The sequence below is a fragment of the Polypterus senegalus genome, chromosome 9 (assembly GCF_016835505.1).
Source record: "Polypterus senegalus isolate Bchr_013 chromosome 9, ASM1683550v1, whole genome shotgun sequence".
Taxonomy (NCBI): domain Eukaryota; kingdom Metazoa; phylum Chordata; class Cladistia; order Polypteriformes; family Polypteridae; genus Polypterus; species Polypterus senegalus.
The window spans coordinates 126,524,902-126,549,289 of NC_053162.1; the positions used below are offsets into that span (position 1 = coordinate 126,524,902).

General features: G+C 36.3%; 1 protein-coding gene across 2 annotated transcripts in view; it reads left to right on the top strand.

Annotated features, from left to right (window-relative positions):
- The window catches only part of pex5 (peroxisomal biogenesis factor 5), a 60,421-nt gene extending 39,799 nt beyond the window's left edge, over nt 1-20,622 (top strand). For both annotated transcript variants that reach the window (XM_039763781.1, XM_039763782.1), the window contains 7 exons: nt 10,118-10,237; nt 10,344-10,487; nt 10,987-11,057; nt 13,285-13,491; nt 13,590-13,755; nt 13,855-14,012; nt 19,795-20,622. In XM_039763781.1, coding sequence (XP_039619715.1) covers nt 10,118-10,237; nt 10,344-10,487; nt 10,987-11,057; nt 13,285-13,491; nt 13,590-13,755; nt 13,855-14,012; nt 19,795-20,023 — 1,095 coding nt within the window. In that variant the 3' untranslated portion in view covers nt 20,024-20,622. The remainder of the gene's footprint in view (nt 1-10,117; nt 10,238-10,343; nt 10,488-10,986; nt 11,058-13,284; nt 13,492-13,589; nt 13,756-13,854; nt 14,013-19,794) is intronic.
- The last annotated feature ends 3,766 nt before the right edge of the window (nt 20,623-24,388 follow it).

A 24,388-nucleotide genomic window follows, 5' to 3' on the forward strand; every position in this document is an offset into this window, starting at 1 on the left:
TGGCCAATCGTCTACTTCCTGTCCATCGCAACTCGCTTATGCCCAAAATGTCCAGACCATAGTTGTCGAACTCACGAAGCAGTTGTCCCAATTTGCCGCATTGGTACAATGTCCGAATATTCCACGTTGCGAATTTTGTCGTTGATGATGCTGTGACGATTCGTCTTCTCATTGGACTCTGGACAGCCTGCCAGCTTTTCTCCATCGTCGTCATCCATGCAGAATCGGAGCGTCCCGGCTGAGATTCTTGATTTCTTTGGTTTCTACTTGTTTCCGTAGCAATAATTTTTTACGGGGCCAGGTTGCTAGCCTGGCGCCCAGCCCTCCTCCTTTATCCAGGCTTGGGACTGGCGTTTTTCCAAACGCATCCAACAACAAATTCTTAATTTTGAAAAACAAATTTTCTCCCACTCTTCTCATTGCTTTTTTAACAATGGTTTTCTCTTTGATACTCGCCCATAAAGCTGCAGTTGGTGAAGCACTTGGGCAGTAGTTGTCTGCATAGTTTTTCTAATATCAGCCATTGTAGCAAGTGACTAATTCAGAGTGGTCACAGATCTCTTGGTGGCCTCCCTCACTAGTCCTCCTCATCCACGGCATTTTTTGTGGACAACTTCCATTTGTCAGATTTATAGCTGTTCCATACATTTTCCATTACTTAATGATTTATTTACTGTACTCTAAGAAATATTGCTAGAGACAACTTTGACTGAGACTGATGTCATTCTTACGTGTTGAAGTAGAAGATATGAAAAGTGAGTGCTGCTTCTGTGTGGGAGTTAATTAAAATGTATCTTTTGCTCCAAAACATTTTGTTTTTAGTTGCAAGTAAGGGGCCATGCAGGACATTTTACAGCTGCTTTCCCTTTAGAAGGATTTTTTTGCTATTTTTCCTTTTCATTCATATAGAAGCAAACGTAGCTGTTTGAAAAGATGCTTTTGTTCATACTTGTAGTGTGGGAAGGTCACAGAGTACCAAAAGCAGAGGGAATAAGCCAGCATAACAGTGACTAATACCCAGCGACTAATAGATAAAAATAGCCATGAGTACTTATTGAAAGGATATTTAAGTGTAAAAAGAATAATCAGATAAACCTGTACATACCACTCATACTGGGAAGCATTGGCACTAGTAGAGAGCAAGGACATAATAAAAACACAACATTAGAGGGGCATGGAGAAGGGCAAGCAGTAGTAGAAACCATCAAGTCAATAAGTAAATAACTGGAGCAGCAGAGTATTCAGTAAGTAAATTTTTGGTGAGCAGAAATTAGTGTGTGAAAAAAAATTACCAGGACTCCTATCAAGTTGTGTTGGCTTTAGCAAGTGCACAAGTGCTCATAAATAAAGAGGAACACATTTTAAGTACAAACAGTGTGAGCAGATGGACAGAGCTTGAAAATAAAAAAGCAATAAGAGGTGTGCAGAGGACGTAAGCAAGCAGAGAAAAAGTTAAGTTTAGAAACTTCAAAGAAAGACACAGTAGGGTTTGAGAGTAATATAGGAGATAAGGGTCTATCAGGTGTTGAATAACTGCGGTAAGTTCTTTAAACTGATATTTAATTTCTTAATTATAATAGGTAAGTCATTTACATTTTAATAAAAAATGATTGAGCACTTAACTAATCCAAATTTTAATAAAGAGGCCAATGCAATGCAAGTCTTGTTAAATGTTGGGCTAACTGGAGCATAGCTTGGATGAGTTGGGCCTTCTTAAAACCTACTGTTGCAGAAGATACCTGACAATCCACCATCTCGAGCTCAGGGTTGTTTGAACTTGAAAGGTGGTGACTAGCCTGCTCTGTAGTAGAATACTGGTGGATGTAGCCCAGGTATCTTTTTGGGAGATAATGTGCACTCCTTGTGTTGCCAGGGGAGAGACTCCAGACCAGAGAGTTTTAGATAGGTGGTTTACAGTCAGACAAAAGCACATTGTAGGAAATATGGAGCTCTATGCAGGGGGTGGGTTAGTGGTTTCCCTCAGTGTCCAGGGTGTGCACTCCTTAGCTTGCCTATATGGCATCCCTCAGAAGACACTGTCCTAGACCACCACCTATGTCACTTAATGGTTTGACCAGTTCTGCTTAAAAGACTAACATACAAGTCAATGCAAGAATTTTTAGAGGTATCTCTTATTTCTGAATTTTAGAAATATTAACAAATGTAAAATTTTAAACTGCTGCGTTTGAAGTAGAAATGGAACGTCAATTTTTTTTTAAAGGTTAAATATTAAGGGTTAAAATGTATTTTTTGTAATCAGTTAAACATTTAACTCCTTAAGACAGGGGTCTGCAGTTATTACAGTTACTTGTAGGCCAGTTTTATTCTGGTTTTTTTTATGCTGATTATTAATAGGCAACACTCTGTATAACTAGGGCTCCTTTGCTCCCTCGATTTTTAAACTGTTATGAAGTGTGCTTCCACAGCGTATTACTCTCTTATTTTATTAAGTGCAATTTTAAAATTATTCTTCATAACATTTATTATATAATGCAAGGTGCTATAACTTTTTAGTTCAAGGAGATAAGAAGGCTTAATGGGGTGCTTAAGTATTGTAGAAAAGGTGAAAAATGGCCCAAAAAGATCTTTCAGTTTTTTAGTAGTGACAGAATGGTCTATGAGGAGGTGAAGTGTATCAGGAACACTAAGGAACAATTAAAATATATAGACTTTGAAATAGTTTTAAATTGCTTTAAACTAGGGGTTCCCAACCTTTTTCACCCACTTACCCTTGTGGCAGCTTTTCAAAAGTAAATTTACCTCAACCTATTTTGTTCAGTAATTTTAGTTTATACTTATACCTATTTAAAGGGGACATTTTAAGATACTATTTTTAGCATTTTTATTTTATAACATAATAGTGCTATTTCACTTTACAATAATTTAACAAGAACTAATGATGAACAGATACCAGTATACTAGAATAAAACACACTGAGAACACAAATCAGTGAAATGCTTGTTCTTGCTTTTCACCTATTATTTTGGTTATTCTTGGTGCAGTTGGTGAAAGAGCAAGTCTTGTGTCTTTGGAAACTAATCGAAATCTTTGCAACATTTTTAAGCAGATTTACTCCCTTGGGGTCCCCTGCTCTAAACTTTCATTTTTCTGGTATTTTCACATGTGAAGAAGTGGGTAACTTCCCAGTAGTAATGAGGGACTGAGTGGTTTTGAAATTGTAGAGGGAGAGCAGCACTACTTAGATTATATAGGCTGGAATCTTGCAAATTACCAGAAGAGGTAGCATTTATCTTCAAGCAGGTTAACGAATACGTACATATACCCTTGGCTCATATTTTTAGAAAGTCACTATCTAGTTGGGAAGTTCCTAAGGAATGAAATATTATCCCATTCTAGGCTGGTCAGATCCAAGTAACTATAGACGTGCATCAAATTTAAATTAATGGAAGAAATTATTAAGGAACAAAGCAACAAATGGCAAGAACAGGAGAGTTAGAGATATTTCAAAGTATCCCTAATGAGAAAGAGCTGGGAGTCATAGTAGACTTGGCACTATTATCCAGGCAGTATACAAAAGGCATTAAGAAGGCTAATAGAATGTTAGGGATATATAGCTTGATGTGTTGAGTACAAGTTTTGCTTAAGCTTTGTAACACACTGATGAGGCCTTAGATGGAGTCTGTGTGCAGATTTGGTCTCCAGGGAAAAAAAAAGACACAGCTGCTCTAGAAAAAGACCAAAGAAGAATGACTAGGCTCTTTCGAGGATTGCAGGGTATGAGTTATGAGGGAAGATGAAAGGAGTTGAACCTTTTTCAATTTAAGAAACAAAAGATTAAGAGGTGACATGATTGAAGTGTTTACAGTTCTGTAGGGAATTAATTTGTACAGTGATTCAAGACTGTTACTTTAAAATGAGTTCAAGAAAATTGGGACACAGTTACATTTCTCACAAACATTAGAAAGTTTTTCTTCACAAAGCGAACCATACACAAATGGAATAAGTTTCCAAGTAGTATGAGAGAGTGTAGGACTTTAGAAACCTTCAAATCTCGACTTAATGTTATTTTGGAGAAATAAGGTGGATACAATTAGTGAACTCTTCTGGGCTAAACGTCATGTTTGTATCACATTTTTTTTCTACAGTTCTGTTCTGTGACTTGGACATGCTCTTGTCTCCATCCCCTGAGTTGAGCTTTTGACTGAGTGGCTTGGTGTGTTCTTTTGTCTTTATTGTGTAGGTTAGGCCATAATAGTGACCCACCACAACATGACCCCTCCAGATAAGGTGCATTTATACTACAATCAATCGATACCCCATGACTACAGAAAGATAGTCTCCATTTAACTAATTATGTGACTACTGAGACTAATTGGCTGCACCAGTTATGATTTAAGTGTGTCATGTAAAAGGGAGTAAATACTTATGTAATCAAATATTTTTTGTTTTATATTTGTACTTAATTTAGGTCACTTTTGAGACTTGTTTTCACTAACTTTAAAGAGTCTTTTTCTTTTGATCAGTGTCAAAAACACAAATTTGGTATAAGGGATAGAAACTTTTTATAGACACAGTTCATTCATTGCAAACAGAGGAAACAAGTTAAAAACCTTGCTAAAGGTTTTCCCATCTTCATGTTGATCTGTAGCTGGTAATTCATGATTTTGCTTGTTCCATGCCACAAGCCAATGATGGTTGTATCATTTTCTACATGAAATACATCCTTCCCACAGCACCTCAATTGATACTAACCATCCTGAACCACAATTTTACTCAATGTACATCTTTTTTTGTGTGTGTGTGTGTGTGTAACAGACACAGTAAACAGCTGTACCCATGTGTAAAATCTGTAATTTGAGGTATGATGTTCATTTTGATGACATTTGTCATATATCACTTACCTTAGGGAAAAACAATATTTTTGGGTGATCCGTATTGTTAGTAATAGCTTCTCATAGCCAAGTCATAAATTAAATCTTCCCACAGTTTTTTTTTTCTTCCTTTTACATATTGGACAGATGCCTTGTAATTAATTTCTGATTATATAATGAGTCATGCATTTGCATATTAAAATATTTTTTATTTAGTTTCAGGAAAAACAGATTGCATCAGTAGAGACTTTAGGTGTAAAAGTGCTACTTGCTGCAGGAAAGCCTCCAGGTTGTGAAAAATGAATTCCTTGCGTTAAAATTGTTCTGTCAAATAAAAAGAACACTCTTTTTCATGTGGGAAACTGCCTACATAATTCAGCCTAGCATCACTCTGTTTTGCAATCTTGTATTTTAAATACAATATTATTAGTGAGTTCTTGTGACTTTTTTTTTTTAAGATTTGAGTTGTTTTGCTCCCATCAATAACTTGAACGTGGCCCTGCATGTTGTGTCTTGTCCATGAGACAGTGAAAGCACAGTTTTTCCTCTATAGGCTACTTCCACTTAATTAACAGATTTTTCTTTAAAGAAGGTGTCTGTATTTGGGAGTCAATGGATCATTGCATTTGCAAATTAAAATTTGGAAGCCGTGACTGTTTCATTATAGAAGATACCTTTTGTAACAATAATATTTCAATGTATTTTACTATTATGCACACTCTATAATTTCAAATGTAGTTTGGGTTGATGAACAGCAACATAAACGCATAATACTGAAACTTAAGCAAACATCTTTCAAGATCTACAAAGAAATTAACCGGTATCCATCGGTGAACATCCTGTCTAGTAACATCCAGTCGTACTTACGTCTGAGGTGTCTGTAGCAGGTATCTGTCTTATATCTGCTCTAAAGTCAGATCAAACTTATGGCCAATGTCCATAGTGTGCGTGTCTGTCTTCCCGCACCACATGCATTTTAAACAATATGGATTATACTGCCCACCAAGTATGGGTACAGTACATATAAATGCTTATATGTACTTAACAGCTATGATAAACAGATGCATTACATATATGTATGTACTGTATATTATTATATAGTAAGAAAAAAGAACACAGTACTGTATAATGTTTTTCTGACCATCTCATAGCATATTAGCATAGCTCTTTGCATCCCATCTTGTTTGTTGGTGTCTCCCGTGTGCATTTTATAACTGTATTTTCATATAATTATAATAGCCCTTAAACAGGACAAGATTTAAAAGAGGTACAATTATAATCAGCACAGCAGGTCAGACGGATCAATTTAGACCCGGCAAAGGAAAGAAGGCAGCCAATGCAGTAAGAAGATTTGAGAGGACGGTGTTTCCCCTTGAAGAGGGAGAATGGGGCTCTCAAAGACAATAGCTGAAGCTGATCACGGTCCATTCTTAAAGAGAAATAAACGGTCCTTTCAAAGATCATTAAACAGCTGCTTATGTCAGAGTGTCAGTTTGCTGCCCATCCTCTTCAAGGGGGATAGTAGAGAATCTTCCCACCATACCGGCTGCCTTCTTTCCTTTGCTAGGTCCAAATTGGATTGTCTGATCTACCCGCACTGTTCATCACACCTCTTTTTAAGCTCCTTCAGTGCACACGACTCTGCCCTGTGAAGACTCGCCTGCCTGTTCTTTCACAGGTCACTACACAAGTCACTAAACAAAGTTAGAAGACATTAAACAATATTAAAGTGGCAAAGTAGTGAATGTTACTGCATGTGAGTTTTATTTCAATAATATTATATCTTTTTCTGTACAGTAAATCTGACAACTCATTTACAATTATCAAGACAAACCCAGTGCAGGAATGTAAACCGTACATATGTAGATGGATACTTGTATGTACAGTATATTACCCATATGCAGGGCATCCTCGGTTAACTGCATTGTCACATGGACCGTCCACAGTTAAACAATGACAATTTCAGTTTAATACAATATATCTGAAAATACAGATGTGGTTTGGAGATACTTAGTAGGATGGTGGAAGTTACCTAGCAGATCAAGGGCATCTGTAGGAAATGCAGTAAAATTAAATGTTAATTTGAATTAAATGTTAAATGTCGACTTGTTCTCAATCCTACTTTTTGTAAAAATTGATTGATTTGTATGGAATGATTACAATAAAATTAATAAAAAAAAAATTTAATGTTTGAATAAGAAGTCTACTTTATTTTCCATTTGCAACAACAAATCCTCTTCATGGGTGACCAGATGCCCTCGTAGACAGCAACAAGAGAAAGAAAATGAGGCACTTGGCAATAAGCAATTAAACATTTTTGTGCTTTGATAACAATGCAATATTAGACTAGATTAGAGACTAGAGATCTTTTTGGTCACATACAGTTAAAAACATAGAGAAACCCGTGTGTCACAGTTGTAGTGATGTATAAATAAGTACAATAAATGCATAGGACTAGCAGAAAGTAAATGAATAAATGCTGTAAATAAGACTGTAAAGTTACATGCAGTACAAATACATATAAACCAGCAAGTGGGTACATTACATGGTGCAGGGCAAGTAGGATTGGGTTCCAGGAGTTCTGTGACCTTATGGCCTGGTAGAAGAAGCTGTTCCTAAAGTGGGTAGAGTGAGTAAAAAAGTGAAAACAGAGGATGAGCTTCTCTGACATCTGGTTGAGTATATGATATGAAGCTGTGGAAAATCGGCCCCAATGACATTAGAAGCTATCCTTTATAGGAACTTGTGATCCTGACAAATCAGGTTACCGAACCACACCATGATGCATCTGGTCAGGATACTTTCAGTAGTGCAGTGGTAAAAGATCACTAGTGTTTTGGTTCCCACCCCAAAGCTCTTTAGTCTCCTCGGAGGGAAAGATAGCCTTTGCTGGGCCTTTTTGAGTATTCCAGTGGTGTTGACTGACCCAAGAATATAATAAAAAGGTTGCATGATATCACTGCTTCATCAGACGTTGGCTCCAGGTTAGTGTGTTTACTGCGCACTTCTTTGTGCTGAGGTAGTATGTATGTACTTTCAATATTCATGTGGGTTGTCTGTGACTTTCATTTCCTCCCATGTTATGTGATGGTCAGGGTACGTGTATAGAAGTAGTATGAATAGATCTTTGTATTTGTATATGTGTTGGTGATTGAAGTGGTACTCCAGTCTAGAATGGTTGCATAAGATCAGCAGATTGCCAGCAATAGTTTTTTTTTTTTGGTTTGGTTTTTTTTTTTTTGTTTTAAGTAGACATATTCTGACACTAGTATAAATCATAAAACATTATTATCATAAACTTAATTCACACCTATATCTGTTCTCAGGTAGTCATAGTAAGCCTGCCCCCCATATTCTTACAAGTGTATATTTTTGCTGTCTCTGAAGACAGAAATATATACATTCCATGTGTGTTCCGTGTCTACAACAATCTGGGTAAATTTAGGATGACAGAAAATGCGAGGCAAGAAATGTTGAACACATAAGTAAAACAAATGTTTTCTATGTTATACTAAAAAATAATAAAATGTTGAAGTGAAATGTATAATGTGCGAAGACTGAAGTTCAAATATCAAATAAACACTTTCAGAAAAGGTATAGCAAAACAAGTGCGCCTTTATTCAAGAATATAACCGAAGAAAAAGAATTTATTCAATTTACATGTTGCTGTCAATATGTTAAAACCAAGGCTCATTTATCAATTGCATGGGTGGATTAGAGGTAAGAATAGCTGCTTCTAAACCAAGCGGTTGCAAGTTCAAGCCCGGGTATTTCCTACATTTTTGAGTAGTGAGCTGCTATTATTATTACTATTATTTAATAAAAACACACATTTGATTTCAGTCTGTAGCATATGTTTTTATAAATTTTTGCTAAAAGTTAGTTTTTTTTATTCAGTTTTATTCTCTCAGTCACATTCACGTGGTACAACAAACTTTACTCTCCCTCTCTGAGTTGATGGCATTTATCTCCATTCCTTTCATAAGAGCAGCAATGAACATAGATGGTGATGTGAATGATGCTCAAAACTATTTGTTGTACCAGCAACCAAAGATATGATTCCCTGTGACCGCAAACAGGCTATCATGCGGCCTTTGCACTTTGACAACAAAGACACCCATGCCAAACATGTGTAAAAACAGCAGATGTGCATGTGCAGTGCCACTCTTTATTTAGGAAAAGATCCCAGTTATCCCAGAGTAGAGTGACTTTCTGAGACTATGGTCATTAAACCGTTTCTGGAAAAAGGAAGAACCGTAACAACTGACAACTTCTTCACATCACTTTCACTGGCTAATAAACTGCTGCACTGCAACACAACTCTGCTTGCCACCTGCAATTAAACTCATTTCGGTATTCGTGCAATTCTCTATGCTGGTGTTTAGATCTGGCAATGCCATGCTGACAGTGTATGCATCCAAAAAGAAGTTGTCTGTCTGCATTCCCAGTTTCATGAACCATAACGTGGATGTTTTTTTTTTTCGGTCTTGTCCAATGTTCAAATGACAAATCATGTTCAAATGACATAGCATTTTTAAATAATTGAGTTTTTATGCATGAATGTGTGTGTGCATGTGTAAGAGAGACAGAGACAGATTTGATATCATTCAAGTGGTTACTGGAATGTAAAACAAACACTTTCACAAAGGTATAACAAAACAAGTGTGCTTTTATTCAAGAATAAACAAAAAATTCAAGTAACAGGTAGATATCAAGAAGACATGATTCACCAGTGCTTGTGTGTCTGCTTATATCACTTCAGCGATATCTTTTAGCAACAATTTTTACCAGCTGTTACAGACTCAAAACAAATGTATGTTTTTTTTTTTGTTTTATTTTTATGTATTGGCAGCTACATGTAAATTGAATAATTTCTTTTTCTTTAGATATATTTATGAAAAATGGCACACTTGTTTTGTTATACCTTTTCGTGAAAGCGTTTTATTTGGACTTCAGTCTTCACACATTATACATTTCACATCAACTTTTTATTAATTTTTACTATAAACACCGAAAACAATTTCTGTTTTAGGTATGTGTTCAGCATTTCTTGTCTCACATTTCCTGTCACCCTACAGTTACCCAGATCATTGTAGACACGGAACACACATGAAATGATGCTGATGAAGCAGTGTGAAGCAATTTAAGGTGGCCCGGGATTACGATTTTTTTCGTAGGCTTTGGGGATTCTAGTGTTAAGCGCTACTGTACCTTGCTGTAAGGATTTTTGTCAAACATCCAGTGTAATTTATATGTTTACATAATTTTCATATTTTGTTTTCTAGTCAGATGTTGATTTCTGGGATAAACTTCAGGCTGAATGGGAGGAGATGGCAAAAAGGGATGCAGAATCTCATCCGTGGTTATCAGAGTTTGATGAGATTATGACTTCATCTTATGACAAAGTAAGTTAAGATCAGACTGACAGATTGGCAGTATGTATGTCTTCCTTCCTCTGATGAATACAAAAAAATAACTGGCATTATTACTAATTTAATTTTTTTGTAATAGGGATACCACTTTGAAGAAAAAAATCCTTTCCTTGATCACCCAGAGCCTTTTCAAGAGGGCCTTTTGAGGTTGGAGCGTGGGGACATTCCCAATGCTGTGCTAGCATTTGAGAGTGCAGTACATAAAGACCCTCAGCATATGGAGGTTAGTACAGCATTTGAGGTCTGAATTTTATTATTTATTTAGCTTGTCACTAGATGAAAAAGAAAAGTGGACAGTCTGTCTGAAAGCTTCACTTGGGGTACCATTTTCAACCCAACAAATGGTTCTCAGTGTTCAGGCAGCAGTGCCTCTCGAGCCTTTTAAAGGTGGTAAAGGATTTCCACACTGGGATATTCCTCTCGGGTGGCATACCCCCCCCCCCAATTTCATTGTCACAGAAGATTGAAACTTTGATTTATGCAAAACAGAAAAATATCCTATTGCCACTTAAAGTGACATTGACTGCATGTGAGAATTACATCTTTTTTCTGCATTCCCAGTATATTTCTCCTCCCACCCGTATAAGCTGATGGACTGAACCTGAGTGAAGCATCAGTGCTATGTGTCTGGCTTCATCTAAGCCAACTAGGTTAAATCTGCTCATGATGCAAGTCTAGGGTCTTACTGTAATCTGTTTTCTTCTCACTCTGTTTCTTTAAAGGCATGGCAGTACCTGGGAACATCTCAAGCTGAGAATGAACAGGAATATGCAGCAATTAGTGCTCTCCGCAGGTAAGCAGTGTAACTGCTAAATTGTAAGCAGAAAAACATTTTTTTCCTTCAGTATGTTTTAGAATTTTAATGGTCCCATCATCTGCAATTGTTTACTGTGTGTGTGTGTGCGTGTGTGTGTGTGTGTATGAAAAAGTTTCGTAACCCCTCTTAATTCTTTGGAATTTTGTTTATCATTGGCTGAGCTTTCAAAGTAGCAACTATATGACATGCCTTATGGAAACAATGGTATTTCAGCAGTGACATTAAGTATACTGGATTGACAGAAAATATGCAATATGCGTCTTAACAAAATTAGGCAAGTGCATAAATTTGGGCACCCCAACAGAGATATTCCATCAATAATTAGTTGAGCCTCCTTTTGCAAATATAACAGCCTCTAAACGCCTCCTATAGCCTTTGATGAGTGTCTGGATCCTGGATGGAGGTATTTTTGACTATTCTTCCATATAGAATCTCTCCAGTTCAGTTAAATTTCATGGCTGCCGAGCATGGGCAGCCTGCTTCAAATCATCCCATAGATTTTCGATGATATTCAAATCATGGCACTGTGACGGCCATTCCAGAACATTGCACATCTCCCTCTGCATGAATGCCTTTGTAGATTTTGAACTGTGTTTTTGGTCATTGTCCTGTTGGAATATCCAACCCCTGCACAACTTCAACTTTGTGACTGATGTTTGAACACTATCCTGAAGAATTTGTTGATATTGGGTTGAATTCATCCAACCCTCGACTTTATCAAGGGCCCCAGTCCCTGAACTAGCCACACAGCCCCACAGCATGATGGAACATCCACCAAATTTGACAGTAGGTAGCAGGTGTTTTTCTTGCAATGCTGTGTTCTTCTTCCGCCATCCAAAGCGCTTTTTGTTATGACCAAATAACTCAATTTTTGTCTCATCAGTCCAAAGCACTTTGTTCCAAAATGAATCTGGCTTGTCTAAATCAGCATTTGCATACAGCAAGCGACTCTGTTTGTGGCGTGAGTGCAGAAAGGGCTTCTTTCTTATCACCCTGCCATGCAGATGTTCTTTGCGCAAATTGCACTGAAGTGTAGAACGATGTACAGATATACCATCTGCAGCAAGATGTTCTTGCAGGTCTTTGGAGGTGATCTGTGGGTTGTCTGTAATCATTCTCACAATCCTGCGCATATGCCGCTCCTGTATTTTTCTTGGCCTGCCAGACCTGGGTTTAACTGCAGCTGTTCCTGTGGCCTTCCATTTCCTCATTACATTCCTTACAGTTGAAACTGACAGTTTAAACCTCTAAGATAGCTTTTTGTAGCCTTCCCCTAAACTATGATACTGAACAATCTTTGTTTTCAGATCTTTTGAGAGTTGCTTTAAGGGTCCCATACTGTCAGTCTTCACAGGAGAGTCAAAGGGAAGCACAACTTGCAATTGAACACCTTAACTACCTTTTCTCATGATTGGACACAACTGTCTATGAATTGGAAGGCTTAACAAGCTAATCCAACCAATTTGGTGTTGTAAGTAATCAGTATTGAGCAGTTACATGCATTCAAATCAGCAAAATTTTTGCACAGCCAGTTTTTCATATTTGATTTAATTTCATAGAACTCAATACTGCTTCACTAAAAATCTTTGTTTGGAGAACACCCCAGTACTCAGATGTTCCTAAAAAATTAAAGACATACCACTGTTATCTTTTTTGTTGAAAGTAGAGTAAATTATTATGCAGGCTGAGAGGGGTTCACAAACTTTTTCATATGACTGTATGTATGTATGTATGTATGTATGTATATATATATATATATATATATATATATATATATATATATATATATATATATATATATATATATATATATATATATATATAAAAGCAAATGTTTCTTTTTCCAGTTATTCTTGTACCGGCTTAAACAGGTTAAAGTTCAAATAGGCAGGGCTGTCTAATTCTCCAGTTTTAGTAAATATTACATTTAATAAATTTTAATAGGGCAATTTAAGCTTACTTAGGCCCACTGAAAGCAAAAAAGGTATTTAGGAGGGGTATACATTTTCATTGTTGTCTTCCTGCTTTGTCCCTAATGCTGCCAGTATGGACTTTTTGACCCTGATTAGATTAACCAGGTCTGATGATGGATGGATATTTTTTTTTGTCAGGCTACATTTTAAAGATGATATTATTTAACCAAATTGACTTGGAAGTCATAAGTATGATCACTATTTTTCTATTTTTTTCTGTTTATTTGTAGGTGTTTGGACTTAAAGCCAGATAACCTTGTAGCTCTCATGGCCCTGGCAGTAAGTTTTACTAATGAATCCCTTCATAAACAGGCTTGTGAAACATTGCGTGACTGGCTAAAGTATAACCCCAAATACTCTAAACTAGTTGAGGAGAAGGAGCGAGAAACAGCAAATAGCAAACCGGACAGGAGAGCATTTGGCACACTTCTACCTGAGTAAGTGTACATTTAATACAACAGTCTGCATGTACCTCCGTTTTGAGCGTCCTTCACTGAGCTAATCCAGTTCTAAAATGTTGTCCTGTGTCCTATAGCTCTCTTTTTTCAGAGGTCCAATCACTTTTCATGGAGGCAGTACATTCTGACCCTTCACAAATTGATCCAGATGTGCAATGTGGTTTAGGGGTCTTATTTAACTTAAGTAGTGAATTTGACAAAGCCATTGACTGCTTCAACTCAGCTCTTAGTGTTCGACCTGATGTAAGTAATTTTGAAAGATGAGAACAAGCTACAAGGTCTTTATCAGTGTTTCAGTACTATATTAATTAATTCCTTTTGTGTTTTTTGTTTTTTTAACAGGATTACCTTTTATGGAATAAACTGGGAGCCACTCTTGCAAATGGCAATCGTTCTGAGGAAGCAGTGGAAGCTTATCGACGTGCCCTGGAATTACAGCCTGGTTTCATTAGGTCACGGTACAATCTTGGGATCAGCTGTGTTAACCTTGGTGCTCACAGGTATTGCTTCCATCATGTAATCAGGCTCTATTAAATCATCATTTTAGCAGCTCTACAGCAATTTTATGAAAAAGCCCGATTTTTTTAGCAAATTAAATTAAGAAATTATAGTACATTTTCCCTGTCTAATTTTTCATTTGACAGTATTGAGTAGTGGTACACTATATTAATTTTAACAATAACGAGCAGGACAACAGTGGATAATATCACTGTAGAGTCAAAACAGACTTTAAACTTGAGTGTTTCTTTATAGTTGCATATTAATTTTGTAGCTGCTCAGTATTTTTTATATATGTTGAACAGTTTTTCACTTATAAACTGGGATTAGCTTTATATTTAAACAACATTTAGCTTTTTCCTTTGTTAATCAGAGCTAGATACTAAGCAGTCTTATTGCTGACTTGACATAATATTTCCTTATTTATTTTTTACTATCTTTATTTTAATTTTTACTTTCCTTTTAAAGCTCTAAAATGATTATACATTTAAAGCTATTGTTAGTTTAGAAATCCAGTGCCTTAAGTTTTCATTTAATAAGTCACTCTGCCTTGAAAATACATAATCTTGTGTTTTTTATTAAACTTTTTAAGTCCGTATAGGGAATAGTGTACCTCCAAATGTTTGATAGTAAGGGAATTGTAAATTAATGTAAAAATTAGATTTTCACAATTTTATCAGGCAAGCATGTGAACATAAAATTATAGGTATGGAAATATTTAATATATAGTGCAGTGTTTGGAACTTTTAAGTACTTCATATCAATTTCGATGTAAAAGTCTCCGTGGCATTATCATTATATACAAGTAGGCTGTGTATACAGAGGACATGAAGTGTAAATAGGATAATGAATCTTGCATTGTGGTTTGTTGGATGCAAGCTAGAGGGTTACTCTTAAACTATACAATTCACATATGAAACAACAAATGGATTGTCAGATTTGAATTCAGTGTTGGTGTTATCTAAAAGACCAACTGCAAATGATGAATGTGCTACCACACCTGTTTTCTTATTTAAGTGGATAAAAAAGCTTAGTACTTTTAGTCCAGGAAACTGCAGAGTTAGAGGAAGTGTGAAGTTAACATACTTGTTTCCTTCAGGATGCTTTGCAGGTTGTTAATGTAGGGTTATAGGGGTTCCACATTTTCATACAAAGGGATTACCTCAAAGTAATTATAAAAGGTCAAAGAATTAGTTACATGCAAATAAAAACATTTAGATAAGGATAATAACAAATAAATAGTACACAAAATATAGATAAATAATGCACACTTACATACAAAAGATATATAATTAAGTGGAGTCCTAAATAGAGATATTGTTGCTGTGTTTTTTTTTTTTAGTTTATAAATGACAGTTTAATGATAAGATCACATGGCCAGGGTGGAGAGAAGAAATAAAAGTACATTTCAATCACATGTTTATCAGACATGTATTAGAGGTAAATAATTTAATTGTCCAGATTTGTCTTTTGCTGAAAAGCAAAGTACCGAAAAAAATACACAGCCTGTATATTTACAATAGTAATTAATGGAACCCCCTTTAGTAGTAGTACATGGAACCAAACACCTCCTGTAGCTTCTTATCAGGTAGGTATCTAAAGTGTTTAAAAATGGACTTTGCAGATCCATTTTGGTTCATTTATCTACCTGGGAAGCCTTTTGAAGAGCTGTGTTTTCCTATGTGGTAGCCTTTTTTTTTTTTTTTTAATTGTTTATTCTTAGAGAGAGCTGTTATCAAATGTACATTGCACCTGTAGACAGAGAGTATGCTCTATGGTGAAAGCCACACCGCTTTATGGGATGGCAGAAGCTGAAAAATCATTTGCTGTATTTGTTTTGACACTTGATTCAGTAGCAGCAAAATGTACACTTGAAATATGAGAGAGTGCATTGTTTCAAATTTTTATATGTTAATATAAATTAACAAGTAGAGAACTTTTGTTTTCTTTTCCTCATTTCAGAGAGGAGTTAGACTAAATGAAATGTCAGAAATGCAAAAAGGCCAAATGTCATAAATGACACCCTGCCACAGTCTAGCACCTCTGCTCTAGTTTGCTATGCCAAGTAGGTTATTTTGATAGTAAAGCAGGCAAAAAAAAAAAAAAAACCTACCAGCCAATTTCTCGCAAACCCAGTTAATTGTACTCATTGATTTATCATACTCTAGCATGTTTTTAAAATATATTTCCAACCACAAAAGCCCATTCCCTTCAAAGTTTTGATGTTGAGCCCATTGAGGGGGATCAGAGTGAGAATTAAGGGTCTTGGAACATCCCGAATTTTCACACCTCACCTATAGATCTTTAGCTGTCACCCTAGGCTTCTTTGATACTTCTTTAAGCGTTATTCAGTTTCTAACAACCTTTTCAGGAGGCATGCTCTTAGTGATGGTGAACTAAAGGTGACCCATGGAATTCTCTAAAAATCTTATAAAAATTGTAGGCTTTTCATCTTTGTTTGATTCAAAGCTTTTCTTCAGAGGTCCTCTGAAACCTCTGGCTGTGCTGTGCTTCAACAGATCTCTGTTATGAAGTGCAGAAACCAAAATTGTGGCATTTAATTTATAGCACAGAGTTCTCCAGAACCACACACCTGAATGTTGTCTTATTGATTACAACATCTGATTGCAATTTCCTGCTTTATTATAAGTTCATATTTTTTGTTATTATTGACTTTGAATATTTGAACAGTAGATTCAATAAAGATATGACAATGTATGTACAACCATGTGTGTGCTCTTTGTCCTAGTTAGACTTTTTCTATTAGTTCAACTTGGGTGCAGAGCAGACTGCATTTTAGGCGCAATTTCACAAACTCTACTTTACAACTGCATAGGGTATGATCTAATTGAAAACATTAAAAACTGATAGTATATTAAGACTGATTTACATTTATGCTATTCATATTCAGAGAATGAACATTTGACAGAATTACATTAATTGGTTAAATATTTCACATCTTTTTCAATGATTTACATACCATAAATGCAAAAAATAAGCATTCTAAATGTCTGATTTCACTTCCTGCACAACATTAGGTTTTAGGAAAAAATACTGCATGTGGTATCTGCTGTCAGACATGCCATAGACATAAAGCTTGCTAAAATACACTCCTAAGTAGTCATTGATTTGACTACAACCATATAATGAACTAAATATTCCAAGACGTGGTGTCCTGGATCAGGGAATTCTCCACAATATTCACAAAGGTCAAACAAGCTGAGGAATAAGCCATGACTATAGCAGCACCCTGCAGAAGTGCACTTAACCTTAGCCTGGTTCCCTGGCCTTTTAAGTGAAAACTGTAAAGTTCCAAAGCACTTGCAAATGCCCTCAACAGCGAAAGGATTACTGTAAACCTTTAACTACTGAAAATAGGCAAAGTATTTTTACAAATAAAAAATACTTAATTTTTTCCAAGAAAATGCTCATTACAGAAGGATGCTCAAAAGAGTGCAAAATAGATGTGCCCGAAAGCAATCAAAGTCTCAATATTGAATCCAATTAAAACTGAACAAAGGTCCGAAATTTGGAGAATCGAATAATGACTTAAATTCCAAAAAGCACAAAGAGAGCTCTCCCAAAACAAGAGAGTACAAAGTGAACCACAATTGAACAGAGGGTCTGTTCAGCCTTTATGGGGCTGGGGCTGGGGCTGGGGCTGGGGCTGGGGCTCTTGGCGTCAGTTTCAAAGATTTAGGCAGACTTGTGGCCCCGCCTCTTGGAGGACCACCCACAAAGCACAAGGGACCTGACAAGACATGTGACCATACACGGAAACAAAATTAAATCATTATGAAATATTAAACTTAAATAAATATTATAAACATGTCAAAAATACTTTAAATCACACAGAAAAGACATAAAAAGGAGCATACACAGAAAATAAAACACAAATTGATCAACACATAACATATGATTTAGTCTGAAGAATTCATAAACAAAGTATTTTTATACGGAAAAGTATATTGTGGTTTTAATGTTATTATTGTTGTATGTTTCAGAGCAATTACCAGGCTACAGAAAGTAAAATGCTGAACCAGTCAAAAAAGTCAAATAAACAAATAAAAAGTTGTACAGCACAAGCACCTTGGGTATGAGTAAAGCAAAAACAGCAGTATGGCACAAATCCTGAAGAAAAACAAATCCTACTCCGATGTCATATTTATAGCTGTAATAATCGCTTTATAAAAACTGAAGTGTAACCCAGGAAACTAAGCAATAAATGAAAATACAAGTAAAGCACATAAATGTGATAATTGGAACTACACACTCTCCATCCAGCTATCCATTTCCTGAACCAACTGGAGCAGAAAATAAACCTTTTGCCAGGCAAGAATACAGCACCTACACCTCATCCCTCATTTTCAAAGTGTGCATGCTAAGAAACTGTGTTCTCTCAGTAACACATCTGTGGGTTTAAAAAAAAAAAAAACTTGCTAGAATAAAACATCATTGCTATTCAGTATCAGCTTATAGGTGGACTTGTATGGTCATACTTTTATAGTTGGGATCCGTACTGTCATGTTTTTAATTGTCTCTAAGGTAGAAAGTGAATAAGTTAAGTGTACTGCTCAATAGTAGTCAGTTCTGTGTGGTACAAATGAATGAACTCTCTTAGCCACAGTAAACTTCAAGCTATTCAAATGAAAGTTAAATGTTGGGTTTGGTATTTTCAGAATTGCCTCCTTAATAAAAGAACTGCTTTTCTGAATTTAGGGAGAGACAGATTTCATTTTCCCACTATTTCTCCACTTTGAGGCATGTAATTAATAACAACTGTAGTCATTCCATTGGTTTTAATTAGTAGATACTGTTGGGACTTGTTTACTAAATTAGAATTAAGCTTCATGTTTTTATGTTAAGCATTTTGAAATAACTAATATGAATACACAATTATTTGAAATGTATAGCAATAAAAAATACAGTATTCAGTTCTATAAGATACACATATATAAGTCATAGTCTGTCCTTATGGTTAAAAATATTAGTTTTGAAATATTATTATTGTCATAATAAACAAGCAGCTGACATTGGATTAATTTAAGTATTCAAAGACATGTTTGGGTCACGTACAGGGCTGGTATTAATAGTGGGCCTGCTAGATTTAGAACTGTATTATTATCAGTGCATTTTCCACACATTAGAAAAATTCATTCAGGGTGAAAAGTAATTTTTACCCATCTGCATTATGCATATATTTAGCACAATGATTTTCCATCTTATGTTGTTTTTTGTTTTTTTAAAATATATAAATAGACCTGTGATAACTGCATATACAGTACATGAAAATGAATATGACCACATACTGTACATGAAAAATTAACATCAGCCACCAAAACACAACATGGAGGCTGCCATCCTCCATCAAGGCATCCAACAATATTGCAGAGTACCAGTCGTACAGTCATTTGATATTTTGATGTCTTGTCTGAACCTGTTAAAGCCAGAGGTTCTCAGCCTCTAGCCGGGAGCAGCACATCATTCAGCATGGCAATGGCACAAAGTGCAGAAGTGAATGGTACATGTAGTACTATTGACGTCATCTTTGGACAGTTCACTTTGTGTGGTCAAGTAAACTAAAGAATTATGCACTAGTATGCTAAGTACATGTTCTTTTAGCTCTGCATCTGTAATAAAACTTAAAAGGAGATTAGGATAAACATAAAATGACATATTTATCCATGGTGCACTTCAGTCCTAGTGTGCTTTTCTGCACTTTCCTCTTTGAAAAGTGCTGCATTGTGATCTTATGTGTAAATGTCACCTTTCTGTCCTCTGTAGGGAAGCTGTTGAGCACTTCCTAGAGGCCCTTCGTTTACAGCGCTCAGCTTGTTTGGAGGGATTACAGGCTGAGGGGGCATCTGTTTCTGGTGCAACATCGGAGAACATTTGGAGCACATTACGCATGGCACTTAGCATGATGGGGGAAAGTCACCTTTACAGTGCAGCTGATAAACGAGACCTTGATACCCTCCTAGATGCATTTGGTCTGGAAAGAGACACAGAATGAGTGAACGAGGGGAACTGGAGCAAAGGAGCTGAGGTAATCTGTGAGTGTGTGCTCTTTGGGAAAACTGGGTGCTCCAAGAACTAAGGTACAACAGGGCCATTACTGGTCTAATTAAAGAGAGGATGAAGCAGCAGTGAATTAAATCTATTCCATCTTTGTCTGTGCTCCAGTTCTCCTCTTGGCACTTTTTCTTTTTGCCCTTACATTTTTAACCACTAAGACCAGCTTCTTTTGTACCTTGGCCATTTTTCAGGTCTTCATCCTACTAAGGTCTTCCATTGTCTGATCACGGGAACGAGTCTTCCACCTTTCTAGTGATCCCAGTTGTGATTTTATTTAGTTCCTACCACTAAGCTCTTGCAATTCCTCTTTTACAGTTTTTTTTTTAATTTTTTTTTTTTTTTTGGGTTTATCTGCCGCCCACCAGTCTCATCTCCTTACGCATCAGTTAATCCAAATCCTTTCTTTGCAATCCACTGTAATTAGTCCTTCCGCATTTCTTTGTAATATAACGGTTATTCATGACATGTAAAGTAAAACAAGTGTTTGTTAATTTGTAAATGTGATTAAAGGATAATTATTGCCAAAAATGAGAAACAGTTTGTTGTCCTTGGTGCCTTTCTTTTTCTTTTTTTTTTTTTATATATATATATATATATATATATATATATATATAAAGGATTTGGTCCAGTTGGTTCAGCCAGGCCTGCTCAGAGTGTTGACTTGGGGGTTTACTGGTGCAGTGATGTAAACTGCAGTGACGTAAACTGATGACTGAGAGTGCACAGAGACAGACAACTGCGTGGTTTTAAGAATGATTTTTTCATCTGAGAGAATTATTTTTTATTCAAGAATTCAAAATACACAGAAACATTTTCCTTACAGGACTTGTAAACTTTTTTTACTCCTGTTAAATGTATATAATTAAGTATTGGAATATATACAAATATTTCAACATTATAACAGAGCTGATAATTTTGCTCCATGATCCTAAGAGGCGGCTGTCTGAGAGGATTTATAGTAAAATGGTTTGAGTTGACGCTGCTCATAGTTTTAAACCCCAGCTCAGTCAGAGTTATTAATATCTCCTGCTGTCACATTCTTTCTTTATCTTCATTTCAAAGATGGCACTGTTCCACAAGTTAAAGAAAGATTGAAGAAAATAAGAATATGAGAGATGAACTGCACCACTGAGTCATGTTATATTTAGTTATTTTGTTGTTTGTTTTGTTCCTTTCTTGGAGTTAAAGTCTTTGTCAAAGTGGAGGAAATCAGCTTTTAATGTGCATCATTAATCATTCCCTAATCTCAAAACGGCTTTAGACCAAGTCTATAAAAAACTATCAGACTTATACTAGGAGTGAAGGGTATGTATGACGTACAAGGCATGACTGATTGAGTGGGATCAGCTTTAGAGAACAGTTTATTAATTTAAAATTATAAAGGGAATGAAAGGTGTTATTTTAAAATGAGGGCTTGAAGGCACCAATTCAACATAACATTTTTGCAAAGAATTAGTAATACAATGGCACATTGGTTAGTACTGCTACTTTATACCTCAAGATTCTGGGGTTCAAAACCTAATGAACTCCCTGTTTGGTGTTTACACAGTGTACATATGTCTGTGAGGCATTGCTCCGTATAACGTAGGTCGACTGATGACTCAATTAACCCATCTGTGTGACTGATGAAGCCCAGTGATACAGTGGCATCCAAGTCTGCTTATTTAGTCAATATACAGACTTCCCTAAATCCTATCCAGATTCTGAGTAATGTACAGAGCCAATCTTTCTATTATTTCTTAGTTAACCTCTTGTTTGGTATTCCTCCTGTACCTAACATTAGCAGGTGTCCCCTCAGTCTTCAACATTGTAACCAATTTAGAAAATGCAGCATTCCAAAGATGCACTGCAGATACCTAGGTGAAAAGAGCTGATTTCTTGTCTAGCTGTTCTATTGAACTGGTACTTCTACTGCAGTTTCCCATCCTTGGTATGTTAGGGAGTCTCATGGCTGGACACACACCTGCTTTTTATTTCTGACCTGCCCATTCTGTTATTCACAATGAGATCTGTATTGTATCCTCTTACATGTTGGCCAATGCCATTTGTACCGTGGTTGTTTTTAAGTCTTCATCGTAATAGGGCTGCAGATTTTCGTTCCAGTGGGCAGTTTCCTAATTAGAAGACAGTCCTTGGTGATAATGAAACTTGGTATTTAATAATATTGCTTGTCAGTGCATTCATTCATCCAAGACAAATTTTAATTACATTGTAGAGCATGGATCTTTACTTTCAGTCCTGGAGGGCAGCAGTGGCTGGAGGTTCTCAATTCAACTGCTTTCTTAATTAGAACCAATTTGTTTGCTGATAAAGCAATATGGTTTTTGGGCCTAATAATCCAGGATCTCAGAATGAAGTCCAGCTTGCTTTAGCACATTTTTACACCAGCAGATTAGCCAGTTCAAGAACACCACATTTCAGTCTGCTCACACAATACTGAAAAGGTTGATCCTGATTAACGCACATTCATGGCAAAATTTGCAAGCTCTTCTGAGCGGAGCTGATCAATCATGGACTACAAGTCTGTGATGTAACAACCTTCGTAACAGCTCCTTTTGCTCTGCTGGCGGCAGTGCTTGAAGATTACCAGCATATCCTCCAAAGAGGAGGGAACACCGCAGCAGTAGCTGTCGAGGAAAGGGAAATAATGTGGAGGAATATCACTAACAGAGTGAATGTGTAAAAGAGTTTATCGGTGAAATGCATGTAAGCTATGTGTAGTAAGTTGTTGCACTGTGCAACATGTACCTCTGACAATATTACTTTACTTGAAAAGTTATATGCCCTCAAGTAAGCACTGTATTCAGTTTTCCTCAGAAAAAGTCTAGACTAATGACATTAAGTGTTCAGCATACTAGTTTTCCTAGGTGTTACTTTGAGAGATGTTGAATGTTATCCTGCCAGCACTAAACCCTGTACTGTCCGGTAATTACATCCAAAAGAAAGCAAAGGTTAATTACTGTCTTGTGCAAATCTGCAACAGAAGACTCACAGTGCACACTATTTGAATGGTTACCCTGTTTAAACGTCCAGATATTTGGCCTGGTACAGTAATTATAAACATATTATTTTAAGAATGCATAATGGGACACATTGATATTTGTACTGAGTTTTTGATATGCGTACTTGTGCTTCATTCATAAAAGCATTCAGCCAAATAAACTACAGTACAATAAAGAATTAATATTGTTTCCTTATTGCATTAAAAACGCCCAAAACATAACTGCATAAATAACCATGTTGGTTGGATGCAGGTATCTGCTGAAGAGGGAAGTGTTCATAGGTGTTCCTCAAAAAAGGTGAGGGCAACTTGTTCCAACAGGACGTTTATCATAAGTTATCACTGCTCACAAATGTTGCAGTTGTTTAAATTAAACCACCCTACTTGTGGGATTCCTCTTTAATGGCCATTATTAATTTCTCTCACTCTAAGGCACCCATGTGTGTGAACAGATGCAACTTCAAATTTGGGCACAATTTGTGATCACTTTGCAATGTGTGAGATCTCTAATGTTGAGAAAAAAACTGCCCTACCTTTACTACCCCAATTTACAATGATAAATGTCCATGATTAGCGTTGATGTCGGCTAAAAGCCACGACATGTGACACTGAACATGTCACGTTTGACTCGTAGGAGGTTGCTCATTCCAGATTGTCTGATCGCAATCTGATTTTATTTTTTTGGGCAGAGTTTCTTGAAGGAGTTGTTCATTTATGTTGACTGTTCAGAAAGGAGCGCAACATTTTCAACATTTGTTCGCCTTTTTTCTGCTTCTTAAGTAGTGCAGCTTGAATTAGCATTTCTTACAGGACATGTATGACTTTTAAACTTAGGATTGGATCTGCCACTCCATAATTATTATGATCTTAAAGTGTTGTTCCTTCACATTAAACCTGCTCTTTGCAGGTAAGTTTCATAGCATTGGTCAACTTCATCAAATCTTTCTTTAACGGGCAAAATCCTGAGCCTTTTCCAAAAAGCAAAATTAGTCCGTTATTTGCATCTTTGGCCTCACGGATCACATAATTCTGACTTAATCTGTTCCAGAAATGGAGGTTGGGCTAAATCCAGGTTTTCTGGAGCAGATTTAGCCCGGTTTCAGTGAATATTGTCTTACCTTAACTGGATTTCACCCTAATCTGCTTTCAGGAACAGACCCCAGCACTCTAGCTAACTTGGATACATTTATAAATGTGATTGTGCATCAGGAAGTATGTGTTTTTAAATAGTTTTTAAGCAAAATGGGAGTGATAAGGGGAGAATTATGAAGTGGAAATCTGTGCCGATTCACAAAACATACA